The 14,043-nt window shown below is 44.6% G+C and overlaps 1 protein-coding gene across 3 annotated transcripts; it reads left to right on the top strand.

Moving 5' to 3' along the window:
* The first annotated feature begins 8,528 nt into the window (after positions 1-8,528).
* Positions 8,529-14,043, top strand: LOC105470777 (single-pass membrane protein with coiled-coil domains 1). Of its 3 annotated transcripts, none has more exons than XM_011723012.2 (3): positions 8,529-8,665; positions 12,447-12,596; positions 13,465-14,043. In XM_011723012.2, the coding sequence occupies exons 1-3, from the start codon at positions 8,616-8,618 to the stop codon at positions 13,907-13,909; spliced, it is 645 nt and encodes a 214-aa protein (XP_011721314.2). In that variant the 5' UTR covers positions 8,529-8,615; the 3' UTR covers positions 13,910-14,043. The 3 variants fall into 3 exon arrangements, 2 of the variants coding, with proteins under 2 accessions (XP_011721314.2, XP_011721313.2); XM_011723011.2 differs by lacking the exon at positions 8,529-8,665 and adding an exon at positions 11,219-11,377; XR_011619497.1 differs by lacking the exons at positions 8,529-8,665; positions 13,465-14,043 and adding an exon at positions 11,238-11,415 and having other exon boundaries at positions 12,447-12,583.

Below are 14,043 nucleotides of genomic sequence, written 5' to 3'. Positions count from 1 at the left end.
ATAGAAAAATAAGCAGAAGATAGGAACAGGCCAGGGGATATCCAAAAGAACAATAAACATATGAAAATGTGATTGACTTCATTGGAAACCAGAGAGTGAAAATTAAAACACAGTCACCAGAATGGCTATTTTAAACACTGACAATACCAGTGTTGCTGAAACTGTGGAGCAACTGGAACTCTCATACGCTGCACATGGAAATGAAAGTGGCACAATCATCTTGCAAAACTAATTGGCAATATGTATAAACCTGACTATAAGCACATCCTATGGCTCAGCAATTTGATTTCTAAAGATACCCAACAGGTCCTGGCTAACACAGTGAAACCCCGTCTCTACTAAAAATACAAAAAATTAGCCGGGCGTGGTGGCGGGCGCCTGTAGTACCAGCTGCTCGGGAGGCTGAGGCAGGAGAATGGCGTGAACCCAGGAGGCGGAGCTTGCAGTGAGCCGAGATCGCATCACTGCACTCCAGCCTGCGTGACAAAGCGAGACTCCGTCTCAAAAAAAAAAAAAAAAAAGTCGGATTAGAGTCTTTCCTGAGACGCTCCTTACAGTCGTGCTATGGGAAGAGGGGAGGCCTACATTAGAGAGGCGAAGAGAGAGTCTGGCTCCAGTATACAGAAGGAGATCTACCTTCCTTCCTTCAATTTCCAGAATCACCTGGAGCTCCTGTGCTGTAATGGCAGTTTGAGCTATTGGAGCCGGGTGTTGAGCCGTGGGACTCATCAGTCCTGCTGGACCATCAGTGAGACTGGTTCTGAATGCAGTGACCTCCATCTCTGGGAGCAGTTCGATCTCCAGTGGTTTCCATCACAGACGACAGGGTTGAGCTGGCTTCTTGTTGTTTGGGCATTCCTTCTTAAAATGCCCCAACTTGCCACATCAATAACAGCTAGTGGATGCACCTTAGGGATCCTGGACTTTGCAAGCTTGCAATGCTGCCACTAGGGCCTCTGTCCTTGTCTTGTGCTTCCTCTCTTTTTCTTGGGTCTCCTCCTGATCCCTATTATCAAAGACCAAAGTGGCTATTCTCAGGAGGTTTTCGCGGGTGCTGTTTGGTCCTATAGATTGCTTCTGTAGTTTCCTTCAAATATCTGCAGATGCCTGTGTGATAAACTTGTCCTTCGGGATGAGCTGTCCCTGAGCTAAATCAGGGGATAAAGAGGTGTGTTTTGTTAGTGTCTCTCTCAGCCTTTCCATAAAGGCTGTGGGATTCTCATCTGGTTTTTGGTCTATCATGGATAGTTTAGAGTAATTAAGAAGTTTGGCTCTGGTTTTTTGTAGGCCTCTAATATGCACAGTCAAAGTGCTTCCTTTTCCATTCATCTACTGAGCTATTGTGGTTCCCATGAGGGTTGTCTACCGGAAGTGCTTCTCTTCCTAGTGGGAATGGAGTTTCCATTTTTTTCTTCACCTTCCCTATTTCCTTTTTATCTCTTTGGTCTGCTGTAGGAGACATGTTGCTCATCTCTGTAGGGTCCAACCCTACGGAGCTTAGTGAGTGTTCTCCCTGTGTGCGGAGATGAGAGATTGTAAGAAATAAAGACACAAGACAAAGAGATAAAGAGAAAACAGCTGGGCCGGGGGGACCACTACCACCAAGACGTGGAGACCAGTAGTGGCCCCAAATAGCTGAGCACGCTGATATTTACTGTATACAAGACAAGGGGGCAGGGTAAAGAGGGTGAGTTGTCCAAGTGATTGATAAGGTCAAGCAAGTCATGTGATCATGGGACAGGGGGCCCTTCCCTTTTAGGTAGCTGAAGCAGAGAGGGAAGGCAGCATACGTCAGCATTTTCTTCTATGCACCTATAAGAAAGATCAAAGGTTTTACGTCTTTCACTATTTCTTCTACTGCTATCTACTACTAACTTCAAAGGGGAACCAGGAGTACGGGAGGAACATGAAAGTGGACAAGGAGTGTGACCACTGAAGCACAGCACCACAGGGAGGGGTTAAGGCCTCCGGATGACTGGCGGGCAGGCCTGAATAATATCCAGCCTCCCACAAGAAGGTGGTGGAGCAGAGTGTTCCCTGACTTCTCCAAGGAAAGGGAGACTCCCTTTCACAGTCTGCTAAGTAACGGGTGTCTTCCCAGGCACTGGTGTTACCGCTTGACCAGGGAGCCCTCAAATGGCCCTTATGTGGATGTGACAGAAGGCTCACCTCTTGCCTTCTAGGTCACTTCTCACAATGTCCTTTTAGCACCTGACCCTATACCCGCCGGTTATTCCTTGGTTATATTAGTAATACAACAAAGAGTAATATTAAAAGCTAATGAGGCCGGGCGCGGTGGCTCAAGCCTGTAATCCCAGCACTTTGGGAGGCTGAGACGGGTGGATCACAAGGTCAGGAGATCGAGACCATCCTGGCGAACACAGTGAAACCCTGTCTCTACTAAAAAAATACAAAAAACTAGCCAGGCGAGGTGGCGGGCGCCTGTAGTCCCAGCTACTTGGGAGGCTGAGGCAGGAGAATGGCATAAACCCGGGAGGCGGAGCTTGCAGTGAGCTGAGATCCAGCCACAGCACTCCAGCCTGGGTGACAGAGCAAGACTCCGTCTCAACAAAAAAAAAAAAAAAAAAAAAGCTAATGATTAATAATGTTTATACTAATGATTGATAATGTCCATGATCATCTCTATATCTAATTTGTATTATAAGTATTCTTATTCTAACTATTTTCTTTATTATACTGAAACTGTTTGTGCCTTCAGTCTCTTGCCTCAGCACATAGGTAATCCTTCACCTACACATCTCCATATTTTTCTGCTGCCTGAAGAACTGCCTGCTTTTCAGCTGCAGTGAGAATCTGACTTAGGAGCAACACGTGAGGTCAAACACCTGATTCAAATTTTGGAAAGTTTCTATATACCTATGGGGGTCATCAGAAAATCAGCCTCTCTCCCTTTATTTGCTTAAGATCCTGTAATGAGAAGGGAACATGAACCTTCATAGCACCATTTCCATCAGGCATTTCCTGCAGAGCTAAGAGTGAAGTGGGTAAAGTGGGTGATACTGAAGATGGTGGAGCTGGAGGAGCAGATGGCATGATTGGAGGGAGTTCTGGATAAGGGAGATTAGAAGAGTTGGGACATTCAATAGCTGTCTTAGATTGCTCCTCTAGAATCTGCTTTAGCTCTGGGGAATTATTCCCTATGGGTTTGCCTGCCATGGCTGCTAAAAGAACTGGGTCCATTGTACAAAGCTGGTAAAGATCTGGGTTGTCTTGCAGGGCAAGGAAAACCTATACGTAGGGGACCTCAGACCATTTGCCCTTCTGTCTACAGAAAAGATCTAATTGTTGGATAATATTAAAAGCAAGGCCCCCTCCAGTTGGTTTGTCTGTCCCCAGGATGGTAAGAAGACCATGCCTTTGTGCAATAGAATATGAGGCACTTTTTCTTCAAAGTCTCAGGGTTGAAGGAGTCCTAGCTCTTTAGAATGCACTCCAGAGGAGTGCAGGTTATAGATGGTCTGTTTCCTATCTAGAAAAAGAAGTGAGAAAAAGTCATCCTTTTAGTCTCCTTCCTTTCAGTGTGTGACCCAGTGTGGAGAAGGAAGACAGTGGGAGCGTCCCCCTGACTATTTTCCCTCCTTGGTTCCTGGGTCCCGACACCTTGTTAAATGTGCCGCCCACGGTTGGAGGCGTGACCCTCCAAGCCATGGAACCAGAGAAACTAGAATATGAGATTAGTCATGCATACCCGCTCTGTCCTAGTTCTCTGTGTGTTGTTCCCCTTTTATTTCCTAGACTTGTGTGATCTGTGTGCCTCCCTAGAAAATGGATCTTGGGAAAAAAACATGTATAAGGCAAGGCTCCTTTAACAGAGGGAATGTGCTAGATTGGCTGCTATTATGGCCCGTGCTAAAGCATTTACCCTTAGAAAATGGTTTGGGTTGGCCGGGCGCGGTGGCTCAAGCCTGTAATCCCAGCACTTTGGGAGGCCGAGACGGGCGGATCACAAGGTCAGGAGATCGAGACCATTCTGGCTAACACGGTGAAACCCCGTCTCTACTAAAAAATACAAAAAACTAGCCGGGCGAGGTGGCGGGCGCCTGTAGTCCCAGCTACTCGGGAGGCTGAGGCAGGAGAATGGTCTAAACCCGGGAGGCGGAGCTTGCAGTGAGCTGAGATCCGGCCACTGCACCCCAGCCTGGGCGACAGAGCAAGACTCTGTCTCAAAAAAAAAAAAAAAAAAAAAAAAGAAAATGGTTTGGGTTAACTTCTGGATTTAAAAATCCCCTTACTAATTAAGTACTGTTGTTTTTTTTTTTTTTTTTTTTTTTTTTTTTTTTTGAGACGGAGTCTCGCTCTGTCGCCCAGGCTGGAGTGCAGTGGCCGGATCTCAGCTCACTGCAAGCTCCGCCTCCCGGGTTCACGCCATTCTCCTGCCTCAGCCTCCCGAGTAGCTGGGACTACAGGCGCTGCCACCTCGCCCGGCTATTTTTTGTATTTCTTAGTAGAGACGGGGTTTCACTGTGTTAGCCAGGATGGTCTCGATCTCCTGACCTCATGATCCACCCATCTCAGCCTCCCAAAGTGCTGGGATTACAGGCTTGAGCCACCGCGCCCGGCCTAAGTACTGTTTTAATTGGAGCCAGAATAGGTGCCTTAAAGGGACTAAAGGACCTAATGGTGATTTTCCTGCTGATGGGACAGTATCAGGACTAAAATTTGGCTGCAGAGGACATTTTACTCCTAATTGTTGGGATAGAATTTTCCCATTCACAGAAGCAGCATAAAGAAAGCTGCAAAATGGAAAAATTGGGAAGCTACAGTGGACCAACAATGTGTCCTATGGAGGGGATTTCTATTCCCACGAGGTGGCCCTGTTGGCTTAGAAATACCATGCGCTTGTGAGAGGAGCAATAGTGAGTGACCTCACTGTGGGGGAAAGAGGAGGCCCTCTGTTCCTAGAAGATGGCAAGATCCTGAGCTATATCCATGGTTACTGCAGCGTTTCCTGATCTTCCCTAACAGGATTACTTCCCTGGGCTGCAAAAATTCCATCACATTTGACATACAGAGAAAATAAGAGACATAGTGATCACAGACAGAAAAAGAAGCTAGCTGGGGATCCTTTACCAACACGTGGGCAGGCTATTGGAGGTTGAGTCCAGTCCAGAAGCATTTGAATAATACAAGGGTGTGCATCTCCAGAAATTCTCAATTGCTTCAGAACTTTTCCTGGCCTCATGGCATGGTTAGGTTTCCTTATGAAAGGAAGCTGGTTGGAAGCATGACCAACGTGCCCAATGACCCATGGGTATTGCGGAGGAGTCTCCATGTTCTCCCCAGTAAGCCTAACATCCAAGTCTCTAAGAATGGCAGCCACACTAAACGTGTCTTTAACTGGCTGATGGATGCTTGTTATTGATTTGATTTGATTTTTAAATGGAGACCAAGAGCCTCAGAATGAAAGGACAGATTTTGAGTCCACTCCTCTACTCACCGCTCCATTGAATGTTGTACCTTGGGATTCCGGATGAGCCCCCAAAAATGATATGGCTCCATTATCTAGGGAAATACCCAGGGTATTTTGTCTTGTGCCAGGCTCCTTTGTCTCCAGCACTTTGGGAGGCTGAGGCAGGTGGATCACTTGAGGTCAGGAGTTAGAGACCAGCCTGATCAACATGGCAAAACCCCGTCTCTACTAAAAATACAAAAACTAGCTGAATGTGGTAATACAGCTGCATTGTCTGGAGAAATACCCAGGGTCCTTTGTCACATGCCAAAAAAATTAGCAACAAAGACACACATAGAGTGGATTAAGGAGTGGAAAGTTTAATAGGCAAGAAGGAAGAGAACAGCGCCCCCAAACAGAGGGAGAAGGGCTTCAAATGGAATAACCTCCTTTAGCAGAAACAGTTGGTTATGTCAGGAGGGCTCAAGCAGGTGGTGTCTGATTCGCATAGAGCCCAGGGGATTGGTTTGACTAGGTGTGGCTATGTGAATGCCACACAGATGAACAGGCAGTTTTAGAGATGCATAGGGGAAGGGATGGGGGGGTGCTGTTAGATATGTATAGGTGAAGATATGGGGGGTGCTGTTAGAGATGCATAGAGGAAGGTATGGGGGAGGGTGCTGTAGAACTTCCACACCCTCTCTGTGACACCACAGGAGCTCATCAAACCTCATTGTCCAAGAGTTTCTATGGAACTTAATCTCCAGCTCACTCATTCCAATTCCTAGAGGTTGGTGAGTGGCTCTGAAAGTTCCAACCTATAATAACTTGGTCTTTCTAGTGACCAGTCCCATCTGGAGGCTAATCTAGTTGCACCACCCTAAATCACCTCATTAGCATAAACTCACATGTGATCAAAAGGGGCTCATTATGAATAACAAAGGACACTCCTATCACTCAGGAAATTCCCAGGGTTTTAGGAGCTTTGTGACTGAAATGGGGACAAAGACCAAATATATTTCATATTATACTACAATATCACTGCTAGATTCATCTTTTCTTTTTTTTTTTGAGAAGGAGTCTCACTTTGTCTCCCAGGCTGGAGTGCGGTGGCGCGATCTCGGCTCACTGCAAGCTCCGCCTCCCGGGTTCACGCCATTCTCCTGCCTCAGCCTCCCAGTAGCTGGGACTACAGGCACCCGCCACCACGCCCGGCTAATTTTTTGTATTTTTAGTAGAGACGGGGTTTCACCGTGTTAGCCAGGATGGTCTCGATCTCCTGACCTCGTAATCCACCCGCCTCGGCCTCCCAAAGTGCTAGGATTACAGGCGTGAGCCACCACGCCCGGGCTCATCTTTTCTTTTTTTTCTTTTTTCTTTTTTTTTCTTTTTTGAGATGGAGTCTTGCCGTGTCACCCAGGCTGGAGTGCAGTGGCACAATCGCTGTCTCCACTCACTGCAACCCCTACCTCCTGGGTTCAAGTGATTCTCCTATCTCAGACTCCCAAGTAGCTGGGACTACAGGTGTGTGCCACCATGCCCAGCTAAATTTTGTATTTTTAGTAGAGATGGGGTTGTGCCATGTTGGCCAGGCTGTTCTTGAATTCCTGACCTCAAGTGATCTGCCCACCTTGGCCTCCCAAAGTGTTGGGATTACAGGTGTGAGCCACTGCGCCCGGCCCTGGATTAATCTTCTAGAACCAATGGCTCACATCTGTCCAAACTACTTACCAGGCTAGCTAGAAGCATCCCCTCTCTTGTAATCCTTATGTGCTGTCTCCCTGTGAGCATGCCCCTTGAGGACAAGGATTTCGCCTTACTTATCACTATATTACCAGTGCCTGGAATAATGCTGCTCATCCATTCGTAGGTTTTATCCATTCGGTTAATATCTGTGATGTTCAGTAAATATTGAATAAGTGAATAAAGTATTCAATGAAAGAACAAATACGTGACATCGCTCTTACCAGTTTAAATGGTGTGGTTATTTTCTTTTTCTTATATGAATCTTTTGCTCAAAACATACCTACTCATTGTTTCCTGAACACATGATTTACCTTGCCACCTCTGTGATTTTGCTCACCAATGTCTCCAGTTTGTAACACCCTTAACGCTCTTCTCTGATAATCAAAGACCTTGACCTTTAAGGCCAAGGCAAGTACTAATTTCAGTGTGAGCATTTCCCCAATGACCCATGATTTCAGTGACTTAGTCTCCCATCTTCTATTATTTTTATGGTCTCTATGTACTTAGCACACATCCCATATACATTTTCTATTTAAGGATATATTCTATCTTCCCAATTAGATTTTAAATCTCATGAAAACAGGAGTCCTATTTTATTTCCGTATTTATATTCAATTCCTAATCTAATACTAGAAGCTCTCTCTCTCTGTGTCTCTCTCTCTTTCTCTCTCTAATGTATATATATATTCTCTTGCCCAGGCTGGAGTGCAGTGGCATGATCATAGCTCACTGCAGCTTCAAACTCCTGGGCTCAAGCAGTCCTGCCACTTCAGCCTCTTGAGTAGCTGGGACTACAGGTGTGCACCACCACTCCTGGCTAATTTTGTATTTTTTGTGGAGATAGTCTCGCTCTGTGGCCCAGGCTGGTCTTGAACTCCTGGGCTCAAGCAATCCTTCCACCTTGGCTTCCCAAAGGGCTGGGATTACAGGAGTGAGCCGCCATGCCCAGCCATAACAAGCATTTAGTAGTTTCTAATGATGATTAGGTTTTTTGCTTTGATACCATCACCATAAAAGATCTGGGGCACTCTTTAAACCTAATTTAGGTTGTAATTGAATAATGAAGCTGTTAAAATATGACAGTAACATTTCCATGTAACTTAATCCTGTATGTTACATTAATGTATCTGTATATATATTACAGTCATGTACACAGAGTCATAATTATACATGGTTGTTGCTCTATGTTGATGTACTATGGTTCAGTTTTCAAACGCGAATGTGATAGTGCATTCCAGGACACCTGTGTTCACAGGATCAGTTCTTTGAAACTATATTTGGATGTGCAAGCTATTAAAAGCTTCTTGTACTGAGTGACCTTTCAGGCAGAGTGTAGATTGAGTGCTCATGATACTGCTGCCTGTTGCTGAGAGGAAGACAGCAGAAAATTCTGGATTCAAACATTTATTGCTTTTTTGTTTTGCTTTGTTTTTGTTTTCTTTCCTTTTGCCTTAAGAAGATGAACAATGAAACCACAACCCTGATATCCTTGAAGGAGGCAATGAAAAGGTTGCTGAGGGCTATAGGGAGGGAGCAAGCATGGGTCTGCTATTCTGGGAAGATGGGTAAGAGAAGAATGAAGAATAGAAATAAACAAAGAACTACAGACGTGCTCATTAGAATTCTGTCTCTATGGTTGGCGCCGTGGCTCACGCCTATAATCCCAGCACACTGGGAGGCTGAGGTGGGCAGATCACAAAGTCAAGAGATCAAGACCATACTGGCTAACATGGTGAAACCCTGCCTCTACTAAAAACACAAAAATTAGGTGGGCATGGTGGCGGGCACCTGTAGTCCCAGCTACTCGGGAGGCTGAAGCAGGAGAATCACTTGAACCCGGGAGGCAGAGGTTGCAGTGAGCTGAGATCGCGCCACTGCACTCCAGCCTGGCAACAGAGTGAGACTCCGTCCAAAAAAAGAATTCCATCTCTATGACAGTGGTTTAAGTCTTCCAGGCCCAAACCTATGTAAATTAACAATAAAGAAGAGTCTGCTCCCAGGTGCAGTAACGCCATTGAATGTATGCATGTGCTAAATTCGATTTACAAAAAAAGGTAAAAGGAGCTCACAACCTGTAGGAAAGAGAAAAGTTTGAAAAATATTTACAATTTAATGTGACTGACCTTTCAACGGTGATGTTCCTAAAGATCTGTGCAAATATGAAGGGAGGATCAACCAATTTTGCCTTTGACACTAGAGAAAGGAACTCTTCATATAGGGTCATTTAAGCTGGATCTTAAAGTGCAAGTAGGAGCTTATGAGGGAGAAAAATATGGGAAGGAATTCTAGGCTGAGGAAACAGTGGGTATGTGCCATATGTAAGCCTGGAACCACATGATGTATCCAAGCAATGACAAGAGATGTCTCATGTATTGGTGACTAGGATGGGTGAGGGGACTGGCGGAAGACAGGAGCAAAGGGTAAAGGTCCTTGACTTTCCTGCCGAAGAGATCCAATTTGCCTCTGAGTAGATCACTGGGCAAGCCAGGATAACGTCAACCATTTGTAATCAGCTGAGGTACAGAATCGGAATTGTGTTTTAGAAGAATGTGTCTGGAGGATGGATGGGAAATGGAAAACAGGGGTCCAGTTAGGCTACTGTAATCTTGAGTCCTAGTGAAAGATGATGAGAAACTCATTTAGTGGAGATGGAGAGGCAGGAATGGGTTAGAGAGACATAAATTGGGGAAAGAAGAAAAGTTGAGAATTATTCTGAGATTTCTAGTTCAAGGAATTGGTTGGATGGTGAGGTCATTAACGGGACTAGGGAACTGTAGTCAAACAAAACAAAACAAAACAGCCTGCGCTCAGATTTGCATGTTGGTTTAGATTTTTGTGGAATGGCCTGGGACTGTCCTTTGGTGAGAGGATTCCGAAGAACTGCAACTGTACTTTTTTATACTGATTGACAAGCTAGAATTACTTTCTAAGATTCAAACTACAGATGACCTATAAGCAATATAGTCTTAAAGGTCTAGAAGTTAATACAAATAGTATATGCCAAATGACTTTTTTTTTTTGACACAGGGTCTCACTGTGTTGCCCAAGCTGAGTGCAGTGGCATCATCACAGCTCACTGCAGCCTTGGCCTCCTGGGCTCAAGCAATTCTCATACCTCAGCCTCCCCAGTAGCTGGGACCACAAGTGCACACACCACCACACTAGGCTAATTTTTTATTTTTTGTAGAGATGAGGACTCACTATGTTGCCCAAGCTGGTCTCAAACTCCTGAACTAAAGTGATCCTCCCGCCTTGACCTCCCAAAGTGCTGGGATTACAGGTGTGAGCCACTGCACCCAGCTCAAATCACATGGTTTTGCCTTGTAGACAGAAATTGCAGGCATATTAGGTCACACAGGCTTTTATTCCTACAAAGTGAACATTTTATACTGAGTTTTATCTATGTGTAAAGCAGTTGACATTTCTTCACAGTAATTTCTGAAGATGGGGGAGGTATTAGTAGGTTAAGCTTAGGAGAGTTGAGTTTGACATTTCCATCTTTGTGGAGATGCACAAAACATATTGAAAATACAGGTCTAGGCCGGGCATGGTGGCTCATGCCTGTAATCCCAGCACTTTGGGAGGCTGGGCGGGCGGATCACCTGAGGTCAGGAGTTTGAGACCAGCCTGGCCAACATGGCAAAACCCCATCTCTACTGAAAATACAAAAATTAGCCGGGTGTGGTGGCGCCTGTAGTCCCAGCTACTTGGGAGACTGAGGCAGGAGAATCGCTTGAATCCGGGAGACAGAGGTTGCAGTGAGCCAAGATTGTGCCACTGCACTTCAGCCTGGGTGATAGAGCGAGACTCCATCTCAAAAAAGAAAAGAAAAGAAAAGAAAATACAGGTTTAAAGCTTAGCAGAGATGTAATACCTGAAGGAGAATTAGCCTTGAGAGAAATTCAGAACCAAGAATAAAAGATGATCAAGCATAGAATGCTGGGCAGTCACAAAGGTATTCGGGTCACTGGGGACACGGAAGCTCAGAGAAGTAGCGTGTGTGTTGACTCATCACTTCCCTCATAATGACAATCTAGGTGGCTCAGACAAGTGAGGTGTGTCCTCCAGTCTCTGTGATTAATTAGACATAATGCTGGTGCCACAGCACCCTCTGATGGTCACGGCTGTTCAGAGCTACTCAAATCTTCATTTTGGGTTACAAAACTCAGCATTTCATTCACATCAAAGATGCCAATCATACAGGAAAACTTTTATTACAGTGTAAGACCTTTGCTGGGTATTGGGAGACAGGCATAAAGGTATCTAAGAAATAGTCTCTGATTCCTTCCCTCTAAGAACTTACAGTTTAGTTCATGAAAGGCTAACCCCAATAGTAAAGTAAAGCAGGAGGTGGGGAGATGGGTTCACAGAGGCATTACTTGTAAGCGAGAAGTAGGCGGGCAAGGAGATCACCAGGTAGAAGGGGAATTTAACAAGGCAGTGGATTTGAGCTGATTCTGGAAGAAAGGATAAGAGTTGGACAACTAGAAGAGGGTAGAAAAAGTCACCATATTATATACTGGTCTCAGCACTAGCTAACTTTATGACATTAGGTCTCAATCCTCTTGAGACTCAATTTCTTTAATAGTAAAATAGTAAAAATGACTGCTTTACTTTTTGTGGTTGCTGTGAACACCAAAGTAATGCTTACATAAAATATTCTTTAACACATAAGATATAGCCCGGGCATGGTGGCTCATGCCTGTAATCCCAGTACTTTGGGAGGCCAAGACAGGTGGATCACTGGAGCCCAGGTGTTCAAGACCAGCCAAACATAGCAATTCCTGGTCTCTACAAAAAAATATTTTTTAAAAATTAGCCAGGTATGGTGGCACACAACTATAGTCCTAGCTACTCGGGAGGCTGAGGTGGGAAGATCACTTGAGCCTGGGAGATAGTGATTGTGCCACAGCACTCCAGTTTGGGTAACAGAGTGAGACTCTGTATTATAAAATAAATACATACATACATAAACAAATAAAGCATAAGGTATAATACAAAAACAAGACATGACAGGCAATTCAAGTAATTAGATAGTTCAAAGGTTTGCAATATATGGGATGAAAGGACAAGGATGGTGGCTAGAGAGAATGGCAAATGGAACCTTTTTTGTTGAAACTTTCAAATTCAAATAGCTACCCATTTTCCCTTCATAGTTTAAAGTAAAAGTTAAAAAAAAGTTATCCAAATTTGGTAGTGGTTGTAAATAATGTACTAGAGCCTCAGCTTAAAGCAAAACCTTAGTTTTGTCCTGTAACCTAAACTAACCCTTGATTCTGTTATCCTATAGAGTAGACCACAAACTCCAAGCGTTAGAAGCACAGTTCAGAGAACTAGACTTCACCAAGGATAACCTGATGCAGAAATTCGAGCATCATAGTAAGACTCTGGCAAGCCAAGCAGCCCAAGATGAGATGTGGACAGCAGTTCGGGCACTCGAGTGAGTATCAGTTGAGAAATCAGTGGGATTCTGTGGCTTTGAGAGCTTCCAGTGGTCATTCCAAAATTGAATTTTTTAGTATCTTTCCCACAATGGATTGTAAAGCAATTACATTTTCTTAGGTTATGTTTTTTAAAAAAGATTAATTTGCACATCTCTTTATATGCCAGGAACTATGGTACATATCTCATCACAGGGTCTCTTGCTTGCCAAAGCCTTATTTGCATTAATTTCTTTTTCTTTTTCTATCTTTTTTTTTTTTTTGAGACGGAGTCTTGCTCTGTCACCCAGGTTGGAGTGCAGTGGGGCAATCTCAGCTCACTGGAACCTCCACCTCCCGGGTTCAAGCCATTCTCCTACCTCAGCCTCCTGATTAGCTACCATTACAAGCGTGCATCACAACACTCAGCTAAGTTTTGTATTTTCAGTAGAGACGGATTTCACCATGTTGGCCAGGCTAGTCTCAAACTCCTGACCTCAGGTGATCCACCCACCTCAGCCTCCCAAAGTGCTGGGATTACAGGAGTGAGCCACTGTGCCCAGCCTATCTGCATTAATTCTAAAGTAAGTATTGGCAGGGCATGATGGCTCATGCCTTTAATCCCAGCACTCTGGGAAGCCGAGGCAACAGGATCACTTGAGCTCAGGAGTTCGAGAACAGCCTGGGCAACGAAGTGAGACCCCATCTCTTTAAAACAAAAAAAAAAAGGTAAGTATTTGAATTTGAATTTAAATTCTAAAGTAAATATTTTCTAAATTACAACAGCTGGTTCTCCTAGTGGGTTCATATTGAGTTAATCCTAAAAGAATTCATTTTCTGTTTCTATATATTTTTGACTGCTTAAGAAGCTCTCCATATTTTTTGTAGGTTCACTTCAATGGAATTGAATATTTTATACAGCTACGTCATTGAAGTACTTACCTGCTTGCATACTCGTGTGCTTGAGAAGCTGCCAGACCTGGTGAGAGGTCTTCCAACCTTAGCCTCTGTACTCAGACGAACAGTTAAGAACGAGCGCATTAGAGTTGTATGGGATTCCGTTCTGGAGGAGTGCGGGCTACAAGAAGGAGACGTCACAGCACTTTGTACCTTCTTTATTGCACACGGTAACAAGGCAGAACACTATACTGACAAAGCGAGGCAGATGTGCCTCAGGGACATCACGCTCCTGATTACTCACATGGTAAAGAACCAGGCTCTGCAGGACAGTTTGCTGAGGGCTGTGCAGGTAATTGAGAAGGGGAAAGCAGTCAGGACCCCTGAAGAGCAAAAGTCGCCCCTCAAAGAGTCGATACCATCCGTCAAAAACTAACCTGCTACCCTATGACCCGGTGATTCCACCTCCAGTAATTCATCTTGGAAATGGCCAAAAGTATGCACAATGTATTACAGCCTTATTTTTATAGCAAAGAGTGAGGGGATGTGAAATAAATTATGGCAAATGGA

The sequence above is a fragment of the Macaca nemestrina genome, chromosome 2 (assembly GCF_043159975.1).
Source record: "Macaca nemestrina isolate mMacNem1 chromosome 2, mMacNem.hap1, whole genome shotgun sequence".
NCBI classification, from domain to species: domain Eukaryota; kingdom Metazoa; phylum Chordata; class Mammalia; order Primates; family Cercopithecidae; genus Macaca; species Macaca nemestrina.
Note: the sequence above shows the minus strand (reverse complement) of the source record. Positions and strands in the feature narration are given on the sequence as shown.

What these genes read in the sequence shown, in the direction of transcription:
- LOC105470777 (XM_011723011.2), top strand. Translation starts at nt 11,247, where the DNA reads ATGCTGGTGCCACAGCACCCTCTGATGGTCACGGCTGTTCAGAGCTAC. An exon ending in AGGAAAACTTTTATTACAGT is followed by an intron (nt 11,378 to 12,446) that starts GTAAGACCTTTG and finishes GTTATCCTATAG; the next exon opens with AGTAGACCACAAACTCCAAG. An exon ending in ACAGCAGTTCGGGCACTCGA is followed by an intron (nt 12,597 to 13,464) that starts GTGAGTATCAGT and finishes TATTTTTTGTAG; the next exon opens with GTTCACTTCAATGGAATTGA.